Source organism: Puntigrus tetrazona, chromosome 20 (assembly GCF_018831695.1).
Source record: "Puntigrus tetrazona isolate hp1 chromosome 20, ASM1883169v1, whole genome shotgun sequence".
Taxonomy (NCBI): domain Eukaryota; kingdom Metazoa; phylum Chordata; class Actinopteri; order Cypriniformes; family Cyprinidae; genus Puntigrus; species Puntigrus tetrazona.
Window position 1 is genome coordinate 17,150,351 of NC_056718.1, and position 18,745 is coordinate 17,169,095.

Here is an 18,745-nt window from a genome sequence, read left to right on the forward strand (position 1 = left end):
TGTTGGGACTGTAAGTCACACACAATCTCATATTTATGCAAAACATGGCTGTCAGCCTCATCGTCTCATAGGCTGTTATTATCATTATGCACGGCGTAAGTGTGCCAAATTAATGAACGCTGCCTCTCGCCGTCTAGAACGTTGACAGCCACCTAATGATGAGGTGCCGTCTACCTGTAAGCTATGGTGTAATTATTATCTCCAACAGAACACACACTCTCACACACCGTGGAGAATGATGGTGTAAAAACCTATTCGCAAAAACACAATCACACGCCGTCTGTTCCCCCTCTCTGGTTTTATTTGCTGATGTGTAATAAGGTCCACAGGGCAACGCGCGTGTATCTGTCTGCATTTTATTCCGCATGGATCCACATTGGAGCAGAGTTCAGAAGTTCACAGAAATGGGGAGTCCTCAGGATTAGGCTTGCAAATACAGTACTAAACTCTTCAAACAGGATTCAGATGAGTATTGTACAGTCTTGGCAAATTCTCCGAAGCGCTCTGTCATAGTGGAGGGATATTTTTACATGGTTTCTAGCTCTTTACAATTAACACAATATTCTTGATGTCTTAGAGACATCGTAACAAATGGAAGCTATATATAAACAGTTGCTAACAGTTGCTACTGATTGCTAATTGTTTCCAAGCCTGAAACTCTGAATATATTCAGTCAACGCTGTTTCCCTATCAAACGCGTTTGGTACAGGCAATTAATCTGTGCTATAACTCAAACAGTGGCAGAAACAACATCACTTACAATTATGAGTCATGATAAGGAGAGATAATGACTATGCGGGTGTTTATGCAACAATATATTTGCTAATCATAACATGCGTTATGTATCTTTCCTCCTTGACAAAGACTCTCAAGGGGGTGGTGAGATAACAATTTACAGCCTGCAGATAAAGTAGAGCTCAAACAGGGTGGCAGTGTCAGCTTTTTGGGCGTTTGGATTCTGTTTTGAATTAGGTTTTTTTTTTTTTATATAGAATCAAACTCAATTGAGATGATACGTTCCAAAGATAATTTGGTGCTAGATTCCACACTCAACCACCCTAGAAATGTCAATGCTTTCACCATCTCAGCACAGTCAATGTATCATCATGATTGAAGAGTTTTTCAAGATGTCAAAATATAATCTAGTTGTAAACACCAGGAAATTTCAATTACTGAAGACACCGGACGACCTTTAACAGGTGAGAGAATGTGTTGGTAACTGTTTTTCTATGTATTAATATAACAAATACTATGTTTCCATTTGAATGTCTTTCAAGTTAACATCTTCTAAAAATCATCTGCTTTATATTCGTACATTGTATTGCAGACTATATATACAGCTACTAATGAGACATCTATGGATATATATCTATGTGCGTAAAAGCAAGAGACTTTTAAAGAAAGTCAGTTCACTTGGTGGCCACGTTGCAATGCCTTGAGACAGCCATTTCCAACTACTATCTACTTGAATGGATACTGAAATCTCAGCACAAAACCTAACATACACATATACAGTCCCCTATAGGGCTGTGCAAATAATTGAATGCGATGATCATATGCATCTCATGAGTAAATCAGGTGTGACTCCATTACTTCCTTTAAATAGAGTGGCATTTGCATAGTTTACTGACAAGCTACTCAATATTGCATTTATTATCGCCAATATATGGCCTGCTATAAAGAGAGCGATATCTACAAAAAACCCTTTAACATTCCAAATCATATCTGCTGCACAAACAGTTGGGCACCAGAGTGTAATTTTTAGGGTTAAGGGTTTTCTTAAAAGATTATGAAAAATAGTATTAGTGATAAAAGTCTTAGCAAGCACTACTAATAATGTTAGATGTTCTAGGCTGTCTGGAAACGCATTTGTGTTTTTTTTAATGCATTTACCCCCACATTAATCATTTTTTTTTTGTTAAAGTTAATACTTAATTGCCAAAAAGTGCAGTGCGCTAATACAATTATAATGAAAACAGATAAAGCAAAATGCAAGTTTTAATATTTTTATTGAGCAATTCTGATATATTTGCCTAAAATACATAGACGAGTCAACGTTACTGCTCAGCTACCCGACACAGGTTATAGTGCGTCCGTGTGCGTTAAAACAATCACGTGGCGACAGTCGGCCTGAAGGCCTAATCTGTTTTCTTCAAAAATAATTAATAACCCTACAAAGGAAGAGAGCAGAAAGTTGTGTGTGGAAACGCTCAACCATGAAGTCGCACATACATACACGTGCAAAACACTCTGTCAGCACACATGCGGCGTTTTCAATTCCGACTCTGGCCTGTAATGATTATTAGCGCAGGCTAGCGTGACCAAACAGCCGAAGTAATGTAATTACACCCGTGTCACCGAGCTTCAGTCAGGAGAGAGAAAACGACAGTGAGAGAGAGAAATAGGAAGGTGATTTGAGTCCTTTGCCAGCGGGAAGAAGTCCTGAACAAACACTGTCTGAATAGTCTAATTATAATTGATATTTGTGGTCTGGATTTGGTGCCAGTGTCCACTTTATATTCGATATTATTCAGCTGAGATAGACTACTTTCCATTACTGACTGATCGGCCTCCAAAAAATATCTTTACACAAACAGACAGGCACAATCTCTCTGTGTCAGTCTGTACCAACACATACTCCTCAAAGCCATTTTCTAATGACAGAAAGGGCGCTGTTGAAGGTGAACTGCCCTGGGTGGGATCCTCTGTAGGACAGGAGCAAGGACCCGGCCTCAGCGCTGTGGCCAGCGCGGTGGAGGTCACGGGCAGTCTTTTCCACATCCCATTCCCCCTGAACCAGCATGTGAGAGACCAGTGAAGAATACAGAGCTGTGTCCACACAACTGATCAACATCCCAGCGTTCAGCAGCAGAGACAGGAGCTCAGAGTCACACACATCCTCAGTCACCTACAGAGGGAGAGAGAGAAAGAGAAGAGAAAGAGAGAGAGAAAGGAGAAAGAAACAAGCCATGAGAGGGAGGCAAAGAAAAAAAATCAATTTCAATAAACACTCCAGTGTGAGAAACAATCTGTGTCTGAGCAAACTTCACCCAAAACACCACCCAATATATTACATTTTCAATCTTATATAAACAAGTAATTGTTATAGCTACACTGTCTTAATGTGGACACACAACAAACATTCTTTATCTGTACTATGATTGTTTTGAAAAATTTTCTGTCCTTATAAACATGTCAAATATATATATATATACACACACATACACACACACACACATATTTTCTATTTTTAAAGTCAAACTATATTCAATGAAAGGAAAATATCATGTCATTTTTTGGTAATTAAAATGTACTTAAATATACTTTTATAATAATTTAAATATAAAATATACTTAAAAGTATAGAAATATAGGCAATTATTTTTTTTTGCAATAAAATTGATCTTGAATTATATATTGTTTTTACAATCATGTGAAAAAAACACCCTATTGATTTCCATGGTTTTCTATTTCAGGACATAATAAAGAAATTATCTGGTTCTCGGCAGGTCTTACAATTTGTAAAATAAAACCTCAGATGTGCAAGAGCAATAATGGTCATTTCCAAACAATTTGAATTCCATTAGTCTACAGTGAGATTATCCACAAGTGGGAGACATACAATACAGACACCAATCCTGGCAGGAGTGGACATCCCAGCAAAGGGACCACAAGATCAGACTGTGCTCAGAGAAATGGTAGGCAACCCAAGAACTCCACAGGCCTCAGTTAACATTTATAAAGCAACAATGATAAAGGTCAAGACATCACAATTAGACAACGAGACAAGTATAGCATGTTTGGAAGTCGTGCCAGAGAAAGAAAGACTCTTCTATCTAAAAAGAAAAACGTTGCAGCACCGTTTATTTTTGCTAAGTTGAATCTAAACCAACAATAAGTCTTTTAGAATAATGTCCAATGTCCTTTGAAAAGATGAGACCAAATTGAAGATGTTTGGCCATAATTCACAATGTCATATTTGGTGAACACCTAAAGAACATATTAGCACAAACACCTCATACCAAAAGTCACAAATGCTGGTGGATGGCTGATGATTCTGGGCCTGTTTTGTAGCCACAGGACCTGGGCACCTCAGTCATTGAGCTGACAACAAACCCCTATCTATACTCAAGTATTCTAGAATCAAATGTGAGGCCGTCCATCCAACAGCTAAAGCTTGGCCAAGATTGCAGCAAATCTACAACAGAACAGCGTTTCAGCGTACCCCAATCACAATCCAGATCTCATCCTGACTGAAATGCTGTGGTGAGAGCTGTGCATAAACAAATACCCACAAACTCAATAAACTGGAGCAATGTTGCAAAGAAGAGTGGGCCAAAATTCGTCCAGAACAATGTGAGAGACCGATAAAGCCAAATAGAAACAATTACTTCTACAGACAATTGAATCATAGGTGTTCTAACTTTGCCACCTATAGAATTTCCATCTTTGCTTTATTTTTGTTAAATAAATAATGGCACAGTGTGATATGTTATGTGATGTAGCTCATTTGAAGTTCTACTTTCCAAATTTTAAGAACTGACAAGAACCAAATAATTTGTATATTATGTATATACCTGTTAATTTATTTTTTTTTAACAATATGTCTGATACTATATTTTAATCATATAAAAAAGGCATCTTATCAAACCAATAAACGTGCCAGAAAAAAGCCACTAATAAATAACTTCACCCCAGAATAGAGATCGTAGTCTCACGCCTGCTTTTCCCCTGGGCACACTATATTCTGTTTATCTGTGTTATCTAGTGGCCATGTTGCACTTGCATGTCTGAAGGAGGTCACATGTGATATAAATGAGCTCAGAGAGAGATGTCCCACCCTTCTGTGACCCCCGGCCTTCTCAGAGAGACCAGGAGCACCTCTCTGGTCTTTTCAGCATAAATTATTCAACTGCTGGCTTTAGAGGTGGAGAACACAGAGGAGCGGTACCGTAGGAGTCAGCACACTGGAAAATCAATTATGTGCTAAATTTGATTAAAGGCAAGTCCAAGCCAAGAGATATGATGCCCTTTGACTGCATATGTGCGCGTCCTCGTATTAAATGCGACGTGACATTAATAGTGGATATAAAATACTCAAATGCAGTTTATATATACTGTACTGACCTCACACAAAGGTTTCTAACGCTTGTGAAATGAGTTCAGATTTACAGTGATCTTAAAGACATACACATACATACATACTAAATAAGCTTTTATAGCTAAATAGGTTGCCAGTAGTTTGCCCACTACATTTCCCATGTTTGATAGCATGTGAACATTTTTTCCCATTTTATTCTCTATATACACATTTATGACTACAAATGAAAGGAAAAGTGAAGTAATTGAGGGAGAAAGAGAAATGGTAGGTAATCAAACAGACACTACAATTAGATATAATATCAGTCATCATGGCCATATTCATCCATTCACGCTAGCTTATCATTTGTATGTGATTCTGAGAGAAACCAGGTTATTAAATATTAGAAACAAACCACACTACACCGGTTCTTTAAAAGCCATTTTTAACCATTCACAGTGTGATGGATAATTCAAACCAGCATGACCTTCAACCTTGTCAAAATTCTGTCTTCATATCAATTCAGTGTTTTAGTTGAGGACATTCATTCAAATCTGAGTGAAGAACAAGATGAAAAGAGAGTCAAGTTTGAGTCAAGACGGAGAGAATATTGAGTCAAAACTGAATCCACACGCCCCCGACAAGACCAAGACTATATATAAACATAGTCCTGGATATATTCATGCTCATGATTGGGACTGCATATTGAGTTTGATACTTTTAGGCACAAAACAAATTGCCTTGATACCACTACAGTAACGAAAAACGTCTGTACCAAATACCTAAGGGGTTAATCTCGTCAATGTCAGTTAGCCAATAAGCCTTCAGTGTGCTTGCTGTGCCTAAATGAAATGCTGGTGATTAGCTCTGGTGAGGCATTGAGCAAAAACAATAGTTTATGCCAGTTAAACTCAGAGATGTGTCTTAAACAATCCACATCCATATTGCCATTTCCACTGAGTTTCAGAGAAGATTACTGCCTGCTCTACATGCACAGTGTAGCATCATGGTACATAAGACAATTTATCAATCAATCACTTTTATTTATAGCGGGTTAAGGTTCTAGGGTTCTCATCAAATCAAAAACCAATTTATACTACACATACTATACACTATTTATACTTTTACTAGAAACTCTTTTTCAGCAACTTCTAATGTGTGCTGTGGCCCTATGATGTTGCTGAAATATGCTATTTGTAGACTTTTATATCAAGCTATCCACTACACCCGCTTAGCTTTTCTCAAGTAAACACCATGAAAACAGTATTGTTATGACTTTCATAACAATACTGTTTTCATGGTGTTTACTTGAGAATCTCATGAAAATCACATACATACTGTTATAATTCTGTGAAGTGGAAGCAGCTAGATTCTGTCTGAGCTATGCATTTTAAAACAAAACCGCACCAGTGTCCTAGAAGATGTATTAACTATTTGCACTGATTTATTATGTTGTAAAACATACACAAACTGAATTAAACCGATTAACACAGATTTCATAAAAGTGCTAAAATCGGTATCTGTACCCGAAATATTTTAATGATACCCAGCCTTAAAGCCGGTTCACACCAAGCATGATAACTGTAAAGATAGAAATCTAAAAATCATCCTCAGTATTAACGAATAGCAGAGTCCACACCACAATTATAATGATAAAGGCACAGAGAAACAATATCGTTGGAATCATTTTCAGAACCATTTTTTTAGCCGATGAAATATAAAAATATTGACAGCCAATCAGAATCCAACGATCTGAAGAATCTGAAGCGGCAGGCGATATTGTTCGCTGGTGTGGATGCTAATATTGTTATCCTTAGTTATCCTTTAGTTATTGTCCTTGGTGTGAACAGGCCTTTAGTCATGAAGCTGAATGAGCCGGCCTTAACTACAGTAATGCATCCCTCTGCAGTCTCTGTCTCTCATAACAAAATATTCCAATTCAATATTTCATGTCCCTTTTGCTTTGTTTATGAGATTCAATTTGTGACGATGACTGATTATTCATTATTGCATACCTAGATATCAACTCTAGAAGGTAGCTCTATAAAACACATAAACATAAAATAAAAGATTCAAAATGCGTCTGGTGTTACTACATCTAAATCAAAAACCACTTTGAAGGCCATACTTCAGCTATTATTAGTGGCCGTTTTATTAGCTGAAGTAAATGAGGTTGAAATGAACAGCATCTGGAGGGAGTGAATTACAACAGGCATGATTGTGTTACCAAGCAAGCTTCAGAACAGTTTAGGAGAAATTCTGCCACACAAAAGAACCAGACTGGCTAGTCCCAGAAGTCCTCATCGACAACGCGCGTGACCTTAAACATCACGATATCTCATCTATCTCTCTTCATCCAGGCCCAAAGCTGCATTTCCCCCGAATGAGACCACGGCAGTAAAAAGAACCTTTTAAAATGTTAAATCATCTATGTCTTAGCTACAATGAATTCTTTTTGACATTAAAACTATTTCATTTCATTTTGATTCTTTGATCTTGTGTATGCGATGGTGAATTTCTCTTCCTCTGCTCAAAGCCTTGTAGGCATTTTGCGCTTTTATTTCTTCTTTCCAGCCAAGACGTCTGTGGAGAGCCGTTAGAGACAGCACAGACGGAGCTAAAAGGTCGAAGAACAGCAAGTGCAATGTGAGAGAGCAAGAGCGAGTGAAAAACAGAGAGAAAGAGTGTGTTAGAGAAATTGAGAGAGAAGGATGGAAAGAGAGAGGCAGGAAAATAAGAGGATGAAGGGAAAAGGGAAGAGCATGGAGAGAGTCGGAGCTAAAATGTCGAGCGCTGAACTGTGAAGAAAGATCGGCCAGCTGTAGAAACCACTTCATAAAGAGGGAGAGAAACAACGAGAAAGCGAAAAACAGCATGGAGGAGAGAGAGAGAGAGAGCTGGCACACCGTATATAATGTTTCAAATGCATTCCGATGATAAAAACGATGTGGCTTGTGAAAAATCATTTGAATTTTTCTTCATTTGAAAGGAATGAAGATGTGAATATGAGAGAGCAGTAATACGCTGTTAAGATATTCCACTCATCACCTCCTTCCAACAGACAGACGAGAGCAATCCCTCGTTCTCCTTGATTAGAACTCCATTTCTGATCATTTCAAGGAGAAAAATCCAATGATAGAAAGGAGAGATGCAGATAGCACTTACTTATAGTGGCATATACTGTATATTCAGTCACACCTGAATATAAGTCGCAGTGAAAAAATAGGAGAGAAAAATACAGATAAGTTGCATCGCGGTATGAGTCACATTTTATTATTAGCTACATTCAGGAATAAATGTTGAATGCATTTATATAAAAGCATCAAATAAATTGTACTGGCATTCATTATAAACAACATTTATTAAAAACAACAAGCTGAAATTAATTTAAAGCGAAACTCAATTACCGGAATGTAAGAAAACACCCTTTACAAACAGAGTTCATGTGACACAGTTTGTTTTAACAAGAACAAACTCTTGTTAAATATTGAATGTGAGGAGAGAGAAAAAATAAAAAATAAAAAAAATCTTTAGAAACAGACCACTAATGTCTAATTTACCAACAGTGACCAGTATTTACCATCATTTGGCAAATTTGAAAAACATTAAAAAAAGAATTTACAAGAAAAATATTTTGTGCCACTTTTATTCTTTGATAAATTAATATATTAAGATTTTTTTTTTTTTTAAACTGCCACTTCTGCCACCCTAATGTCAAAGGCATCATTTTTCAAATAAATTTTACAATAAAACTGTCTATCTATATCTAGATGTATACGGGAAAGTGAGGTAGGCACATAGTGAATGAGGAGGGAATGATGTTAAAAAGCAAGTAAGAGATGAAATAAAGTAGGTAGTAATACGGGATGATTGATGTATGTATGGAGAAAAGGATGGATCCACTTATATATGGATGGCCAGCCAGGAGTTTTTGGCATGGCAGTAAGTGTGTGTCAGAAACAGAATGAGAAAGACAGCAGATCTGTGCAATCCCTCTCCTCTGGACAGACAAGCACAGAAAATGAACAGAATGAGGAGACTGCATACAGATGGCATCAAAGCGTTTCACTATATTCAGCTACAGGTGTGTGCGCACAGTCATGTACCGCAACCGTCTTTTAAGCTAATTCTTCAAATATTTGCTCTTGTATTATTAATACACACTTGATGAGCTGTGCTTATTGATCCACTACTGCTGGCAACTCAGGAAAGCATTATACCCTGAATTTTACTTCAGAATTTCTCTCTCTCTATCATCTAATGTAATTCAATGGGATCCACTGCTATTTCGGACCCTAGATATCTTTTGTGTTTTGCAGAGGAAAGAAGGTTAAATAGGTTTGGAACAACATCATTATTTTGAACATACTGTACATTGCTTGAAAAAAGAGAGCGTGAGTAAATGTACCTCTGCCTTCGAAAATGCCAAAAAATGAACTTGTCAAGCTGAACAAACAATATTTGATTGAGGCTGAATGTACTGCTAGCAACGATCAGTGGTCCAAAACATCAATTGCAGCCAACAAATGAAAAATAAAACGGCTTGATTTTTGTTATGGGGAAATGTCCTTTAAAGGCCCCAGCAGCGAGGTTAATGAAGCAACTTTGATCACACTGGAAGTCAGAAACACGAGCACACCGAGCCATAAATATTTCAGACCACAATCTTATAAAATCCCAGATAAAGGTAAACCCATTGATCCAGAATAAAATGCCCCATACTCTCTAGGGTGGTCTTTCATCTGTGTTTGTGCAGGTCTGGTTGCATGTTTGTGGCACTGCGTCTGCGGAAGATGAACTGATTAAAAGCATAAATGTGCAAACAAACTCAAACACGTTTGTTTTTCTATAACAGCAGTCAGTTTGTGACCTACTGTTTTTTTATAGTGAGCTAATGATATTTTCCATCCTCCAACCTTACCCTCAATTCATTAAGACATTATTTAGTTGTTTATTAAGATATTTTGTTGCGGGGAAATGATTGAGTTTTTTTCTATTCCTGTGTGGACATTTTGTTCTCACACAAATGAAACGGTGCATTAACACGGCCTATTTACAAATCCACATAATGTTCACTAATATCCGCTAATGCACACACGGAATATGGAAAGAGCTCGTTAAAAATTTATGTTTCTGAGTCTCTTTCTCTTTCTGTTTTAGTTTTTGTCTTTTGTGCTGGTTGCAATGCAGCTTTAATTGGAATGACAGAGGGTGTTTGCCGTCTCATAAATGATGCATGCTTGGCTTTTCTTTTATCATTTAAATCATAAAGCAGGTTTGGATCAGGACGAGGAACAGGTCCAAAACACCACTGGGTCTCTGTGGTACCCGTTTCAATGCAGCCCTCGTGAAAACACTAAGCGCTTTTATTATTACAGACGACAGCGCTAAAGGGGGGGGGTTGTGGAGGAGAAATATAACCACAAACTATTACCCGCATATTGGAGTTCAGCAACAATCTAATTAAATGTAAATCAGAGAAGGTAAAACCGAAGAGAGGTAGAAAAGAGATTCATGAATACAGCAAAATCAAGTCTGATCCATGCTGCGGTGTATTTGGCCAAGAATGGCCCACTCATGAAGAAACCATATGATTGAAATGTAAAGAGATCATCGATTTATTCTGAGTGCACCCACAGTTTAGGGACAGTTTTTAAACAGAAATGAACTTTTAAACAGATTCAGACGGTGCGCTGCTAATAATCTGTTTGGCAGACAGTTTTGTACATTTTCTGTCAGTTATTTTTATCTATCAGATACTGTAACGTTTTAATCTAACAAGAACATACATGGCAAAAGGTTTTGTTTTAGGTATATCATACCATGCTGCAGTTTCTTTGCCTTTTTTTGCTCTCTATAAGCTAACAACAATCACCGCAGCATTTATTAATCTAGGATAATGATATTTCTGCATACACTAATAGAATTTATTATCAGTTGAGAGTCACTGCATTATAAACAAACATGAATTGAAAATTAACAACTGTTTTGTTATGAATATAAATTACATTAGATGAATAAATTCTGCAAGCATTTTGTTTTTAATAACACCTAATGCATTAACTATTATTCAATTATATAAAGCAATTTATTTTCTCTTATTTACTTCTAAAACCTATTAAAATATCATCATTTAAATATCAAATAAATATATTGTTTTGTTTTGGAAACCATGTTACATTTTTTTTAATCCTTAGTAATAATTATTATAAATAATCGGTCACTTTGTAACCAATTTAATGCAAAATGTATTTTTTTTTATTAAAAAAAATATTCAAACTTTATTATTATAAAATAAACTTTTACTGTTTTACAAGTCAACGTTTTGTAAAAGCTGGTAAATGACAGAAAAGCGTTTGCCAGCCTCTGAATAGACAGATAACATGAGACACCAAAATAAAAGATGTGATAAGAAGAAAAAACAAGAAGATGATAGGAAGCAAGAAAACTATAAAAGGTGCTGTGCTGAGTTGACAGAATTTCCCTGAATCAATAATGACAAAAACATTGTTTTTTAAGTCAGGAATTGCTCCAAAGTAAAGGTAATAGACTGAGAAGTGCAAGTGTTGAAGTGCCAACAATTTCCCAGCGAAATAGCTTCTGGGAGATTTCGCTGAATGCTGGCATGCCTGGAGATGGAAAGAAAAAAAAAAAAAGAATGACCCTTTTAAAAATGGCCTATACCAAAGTTATTCAGCCGAACTGTCGACTACTGTCCCTTTCTTTCATGTCCTCTTTCTTCACGTTACAAGCCCATTCATTCACATTTCCTGAACTGTGATTTCTTGGAAATACCAGGTCTATACACACACACAATGGGATTGAGTGAACTCCTGCAGAGAAGAAAATGAAGGAGTGATTGTCTTAATAGTGGACTCGGTACATCTAAAAGGTCAAATCTTCACGGTCTAACAGATTCGGACATCCGGGTTTATATTGCTCACACGCTTTCTTACATCGGTTTGCTTTAAACCGTCTTAATTGAAGCTTTTCTGTCCTTGCTTGTACAAATGTTTTACAAGATCATTTCAATAGCAAGACTGACAAGGCTGTCGAGCAAACAAACAGACGCATGCAGCACATGGCTGGCAAAATTAATAACAGGCCACTTAAAATGGCAGAAAAAAATAGATGATAAAAGAACACAATAACCTACATAATCACTTCATAATTTCCCCTCAATTTTTGATTGTTGTTCTTAATTAAACAAAATAATCTCCATAAAACAACCTCATCAGAGAGAATAATAAAAGCCATGCTTATTCAACATGATTCATATTCCGGAGCAATAAGTCCATTATAAAACACACGCTTATAATGAGCGGGAACAATGCACATCAGATCGCCCAAATACAAACAGAGACGGGCCGAGCGCTGTGTAATTGCTCCCGTTACAGAAAGCCAATTGAATGGCACTGATGAGTCTATTCAAATATAATCGGTGAGGAAAAAGGAAGCACCGGGGCTGAGGTGTGACCGAATACGTGTGGAGAAGACAGAGCCGAAGCAGTCAAAGATGAATGATGCTTGATTGCATTTGTGAGGATGAAGCATGTTGCCGCTCGGCATCACCGGTCGGACGTCCTCGCTCAAAAAAACGTACGTAAAGAATTAAGATGTTGCCTGGAAGTAATTATTCAGCGGCGTTAATGTGGCGGCAGAGGTTTAAAGCTTGCCAGAGGAGTGACGTTACGCGAAACAATGATAATAATAACATAATGACAGCTGCAACTGCTCTTCTGAGAATGCAGCAAAATGTCATGCTTTCAATAAGCAACAGTTTAGAAGGGGAAACGAGGACACCGTGTGTGTACGTGTGTGTGTGTGTGTAGGCTGGAGCATGGCAGAAGGGTTACTAAATAAATCAATGTCTTGAGCGTTCAGAGGGGAGTGCCCTTGTGAAGCAAACTCCCTCTACCGCTGAAGTCAGATTGTGTTGATAGATTACAACATGATATACTTCCTGAGAAAAACAAGAAACAAACCACAAATAACATTTTGTTTGATGAATTAATGTCTTACAAGTAAATGCAATTAATGGTATAACAAACTATATATATATATATATATATATATATATATATATATATATATATATATATATATATATATATATATATATATATATATATTCAGCTTGACAATATTAAAATACAATTAAAGGATTTAGAAAAAATAACACAGAATTTAAATTCTAAAAAATTATTTAAATAGTACTTTTTCATTATTAAATTTACTCTCATTCTCATCAAGGTAATATTTAAAAAATTTACTACTGAGACAAGTAGGGTGAGACAACCTGAATATTATAATGTGGTCATTTATTTTTGGCATTGAATAATAAAATATTATGTACTAGTAATATATAACTGTGCCAAATTCTCACCTTTTTGATGTATTATTTTAAGGCGATTCATAACATAACAGTAAAACTGTGAAAACAAGCATGTGCACACACACACGAGGCATGTTTTTGCCTCAGAATGAAAAAAAAAAAAAAAAAAAGTCAACAACATACCCAAATTCACTCATTTCTTTCTTCCTGGCTTTCCTCCATGTCTCTGCCAGGTTCGGAGATGAAAGCACATCACCCTTGCCCCGAGAGAAGGAGATTACCCTCATTTTAAGTGAGCTCTTCTCAGTTTCATGGCTTTATCTGATCTAGAGTCAGTGAGAATGTGAGCTCTAATTGATCCTTCTGAGACGCAGCTTATCCAGTCAGTTCCCTAGTCAGTTTTTGGGCTATGATGAATTTTTAGGTGAACCCTAACAGCATCACGGTGAGCTGTGGTGGTAGCGTAGCGGTTCAAGCTGTGCTCTATGATCAGGCTATGATAAGGGACCTTGTTAAAAACAAACTTCAGTCAGTCGTTCTGAACGGTAGAATCCTTGGGAAGAGGATATGCAAGTGCAAGATTTGTCAGACTTTCCCACATGTAACTCCTATTATCATTAGGTGTTTATGAATATTGTTTGGTCCTACTCTGTCCTTCACAATAGGTTCCTTTACTGAATATTTACATTAGCTGACATGCAAATGTGGTATGTCATTTTATATTAATCTTACAGTTTAACTGACTTAAAAAAGAATTAGCAGCAAGTTCAAAAAGACTGTTTTTACATCTTATTTTTAATAAATGTACCGGGAATTAATTTTTGAAACTTATTTCAAAAGATCAAGGAAATTTTGATTACTCAACATCGCCGCTTCAAAAGGAAAAAAAAAAAAAAAGGTAAAATATTTATTGTTGTCGGTTCTCTTGATAATGCTTGAAGAGTGCGCTACTTCAAACTTTTACCATATTTAATTCTGCAGGTTTTCCTCATAATTACTGCAAAAAAAGAAGAAATTAAAAGTATGCAGATCCATTGTGTCAACGCATTGAAACTTCCACCGTTGTGCAGCTGAGCAAGGCGTTTAACCCTTGGCTCATAACAGGAAAATGCAGTTAGGAAATTGCAGTTAGTGTAGAGTAAGTTGCTTTAGATTAAAAGCATGTAGATTCATGCAAATGAATCAAAGCATGTTTTCAAGGTCTCTCGGAAGAGTCGACGTGTTTGGTTTTAATGTGTAGCCATTCCCACAACAGCCATTGCTTATCTAGCCTTCTAGCAGAGCTGAGAGGATAAATTAAGTGATGGCGCTGCGAGGTCCTGGCTTTTATCTGACCTGCAGTCAGTGAGAGATAGAGGTTACGGTCAGAAGCAAGCTTGCTCTGATAGCACATATCTGATTCACAGTCACTTCTGGTGTCAACAGTCAGTTTAGTTTAATTGAATCCACATTACTAGTGACAGTGGTGGCTAGCTGACAAGAATAAACCATTGTATTCGTCCAGCAATTGGCTGTGAGTGATATTCTTTTTTTTTTTCATCATTGCTGTTAGCACAAATGACAGGAATACTTCAATTATTTAACCTAGATGGCACTTTTAGATAATGCAGAATGATCACAGGCATGAATAAAATGGCCTGGTCAGACTTTAAAAATCTGTCCAATTGAAGACCTTCCCAACTATGGTAATTTCACTAAAACCCGATTAATCTGATTAATCTATGGATTAGATGTAATATGAAATTATTTTTAACCTTTATCTACTCTGCAAGCAAATAACGGCTACCGCTCACAAATATAATCAATGCAGCAGTGCTGCTATTGTTAACTGAAAACTAAAATTATTTTCATTATTATGATTATAAACGTTCATATGAAAAGTGTAAATATTGCTTTGGGAAATGACTGAAAAATGTTGAAGTTGCAATACTTAAACGATTAGCTAAAACTGAACTGAAAGTAAAATTACTTTAAAAGCTAAATACAAATTAAAGTAATAATCAGCACTCGTGTTTTTGTCCAAAACATTTAAGGCATGTTTTAAATTAACTTTTTCATGATACCTACATTTCTATTTCAATCCCTTATATGAAGATTTAATATTTAGCAACATTTTATTCACACATCAACAGAAAACATTGCATACTGACATGTTCTTCAAAATGAAGATTGATTAAAATTCATCAATGCTGTCAAACAAGCTACAATTGATACCCTCTTCCTGTACCTCAACTGTTAAAGTGTTGAACTAGAAATGCCAATGCCATGGATTAGATTGACAGAAAACACATAACCAAGGGAAATGCATGAAGAAGCTGAACTGAATTAAAAAAAAAAAAAAAAAGTCTTCTGCCATCCGCAACATCGTGGGACATCAGATTTAGCCTGTGGGAGAAAACGCAGTCAAAATAAAACTTACATCAGTGATGCTTTTGATCTGATCCTGGGTCAGTTTGCGCAGATGCTCGTCTTCATTCTCTGTCATCAACTTCAGAGCAGGCAGCCTAATCCCAGCGTTCAACAGCAGAGAGCAAATGTACCCAACGCACTAGAATAAACGGAAGTGAAGTGTGAATGTCACGCTATAATCAACATAGCAGAGCTGCACTCACAGTAACTAGTTACAGGAAAAGAAATCGAAGTAGAAGCGTTTTCAGCATCATCTTTTTTTATTTTTTTATTTTACTCTAAACAGTGATGTTTAGTGACGACGACACAAACGCTCTTACCTGTGGGTTAAGTTTGTGTTTGGTCACGTAGAGCGAGCGGCACATAGTCAGAACCTCAGCCCCGACGTTGATTTGAGAAAGGCTTGAGGAATGTGCAAGAAGTGCAGATGTAAGCCCCACCCAGGGGTTCTGCTCCGTCTCCAACCTGTGTAGAGAGAGACATGTGTGTCCGAATCCAACACTCAGAACAGCGCTAAAGACGTAATGACACGAAATAAGAATCATGAAAGTTCGCGAGGCACCGTCAAACTTTTAATAGGAAAGCTCTGTATAATGAAAAAAAAATCCAATCATAATTATCATGGCATATTACGCGCGTGCAACTATAAAACAGCGCATATGCTTATCTCCTGACTTCTACGAGAGATGAGAGAAGCTTTCTAACAAACTCCACTGCCGACTGAGATAAACACACAATCATAATCAAATGCAATCGCACACACACTGATTCCTCTTATAATTGAAGTTGGTCTTTCACACACAGAATGTTTTACCGTAGATAATAACGCAATCCACGGTTACAGAGACAACAAGGAAACTGGAAAACTTAATTACATTCATTACAGCAGTTAAAGGATACATAGATTGGCTATGAAAACTTAAAGAAAAGGTTCATTAAAAAAAAGATAACTCACCCTCATGTTGTTTTTAAACCCATATGCTTCCATTTTAAAGTACCTTCTCTATAAAACATCGGTTTTAACTATAAAAGCACAATAAAAGGTGCTATAAAATGGTCTATATAATTCATGCACTGCATTCCAAGTCTTCTGAAGTCATAAAATGAAATTTAAGTTGATCTGCTACATTTCTGAAATCGCAGTTACTTAAGCAGGTTTGGCATTGTGGTTTTGGTTACGAGAAATTAAAAAATCAATTATGCATGATATTAGTGACATCCAATCTATTTAGCGGTCTTAAATCACACAAAGCTATCACATGACTTCAGACGATTATACCGTATGAGGCATATAGACCACTTTTATGCTTTTTTTTATTTCAGCCTCCATTTTTCTGGAGTTTAACTAGTCACTGTAAGATTTCACAAAATTCTCATGATGTATTTCATTTTCCTTATTTTTTACTGTCTTTGGAGACTACATGAATAGGCTATAAATTAAAAGTACCACTAGAACAATTTCAACTCATGTTAGCAGAATAGTGTATCCAAAAATAAAAATCGTCCATTATTTAATCACTCTTGATCTGAAACTGTAGCAGTTTCTTTCTTCTGCACAAAGATGCTTGAAGAATGTTAGTAACCAAACAGTTCTAGAAAAAACTGACTTCCACTGTATGAAGAAAAACTATTGTCTTTTATGTTCCACAGGAGAAAGTCATACAGGTTTGAAATGACATGAAGGTGGGTGAACGATAACAGAACTATCCCTTTAAGGCTGAATGAATACTGCAGATCTCTAATGGGAAAAACTTTAAAAGGATCATGGTGTGGCCAGTGTCATGTATCCTCTAAGAAAAGGCTGCCACCCAGAGCTCTGTGTGTCGATTTAAATTGATTTCCATTCGGATGGCCTTTTCTGGGACTTACTAAAGCAAGACAGAATGAGGAGCGACAAGACAGGTGTTCAGGAGACAGCAAATGTGCCATCTGAATCTTAAATGATGCCACACACACCCGGTGCACTGTGTGATCACAAATGCCGCACATGGTCGCGTGAATAAATGAATGTATAGTCAAGCTCTCTTTTATCCTCTCTACATTTGGCTCTTTATCGCACTCCCCTTTTGTTTAAATGCCAAAGAGCATAATGACAAACACACACACACACACACACACACACACACACACACACACACACACACACACACACACACACACGTGCGCTCAGTGTTCTTCTCTAAGAATGTTAATTCAAAACTCTTCATGAAAACAAAAAACTAAAGCTATTTAAAAATGTGGCACAATGCATAATCAGCCGGCTTATATTCTTTGTTTCTGTCTATTGATCCAAATACTGAACAGCTCTCTGATCATCAGCACACATTCTGACAGCCTCGACTTTAACCTCAAAAACTCATTTAGTTATATAATACACAACAATTTACCTCATCAAACCTACAATCGCACTCAATGGTCTAATAGCACTCCAATTCAAAGACATCTAATGAGAAAGCAGCTTGATTTATATTATATCTATCTACTGTATATATTAAAGGGTACAACCTTTCTGAAAGTAAATGCTGAGAACAGCAGAGATTCAAAAGGACGTTATTTGGGGGAAAATGCTTGTGGCAAAAGTGATTGCATGAATACTGGTCTCTACAAAATAGCGTTTCTGATTGAACAATCCTGGTTTTCTGCAGTCAGATATGTAGTATAATGACCACTGTCATCTCTGCCAACCAAACTTTTTTCATTGTTTTATTTATCTGAAAGTAGTACATTATTCTTTTTTGTCGTGAACATTTAAATTTGAAATTGAGCAAAGTCTCACCTTCTCTTGTCAGTCACTGGTGGCCACGCCTGTAGGAGGAGCATAAGGTGTTGAAACTCCTCCCATTTACTGCTGGACTCCAGCAGTTCCAGGAACAACGAGTTCCGCTTTTCCTCATTCTCGACATCCTTCATCTCACACTGAGG

The 18,745-nt window shown here is 36.7% G+C and overlaps 1 protein-coding gene across 2 annotated transcripts in view; it reads right to left on the bottom strand.

Moving 5' to 3' along the window:
• Positions 1–1,992: 1,992 nt before the first annotated feature.
• The window catches only part of nbas (NBAS subunit of NRZ tethering complex), a 134,550-nt gene continuing 117,797 nt past the window's right edge, over positions 1,993–18,745 (bottom strand). The window contains exons 49-53 of one of the 2 annotated variants that reach the window (XM_043219623.1): positions 18,600–18,739; positions 16,144–16,288; positions 15,834–15,962; positions 2,641–2,908; positions 1,993–2,608 (exon numbers count right to left, since the gene is read on the bottom strand). In XM_043219623.1, coding sequence (XP_043075558.1) covers positions 2,642–2,908; positions 15,834–15,962; positions 16,144–16,288; positions 18,600–18,739 — 681 coding nt within the window. In that variant the 3' untranslated portion in view covers positions 1,993–2,608; position 2,641. Of the gene's footprint in view, positions 2,909–15,833; positions 15,963–16,143; positions 16,289–18,599; positions 18,740–18,745 lie in introns of both variants that reach the window. The other variant, XM_043219622.1, reaches the window with a different exon arrangement.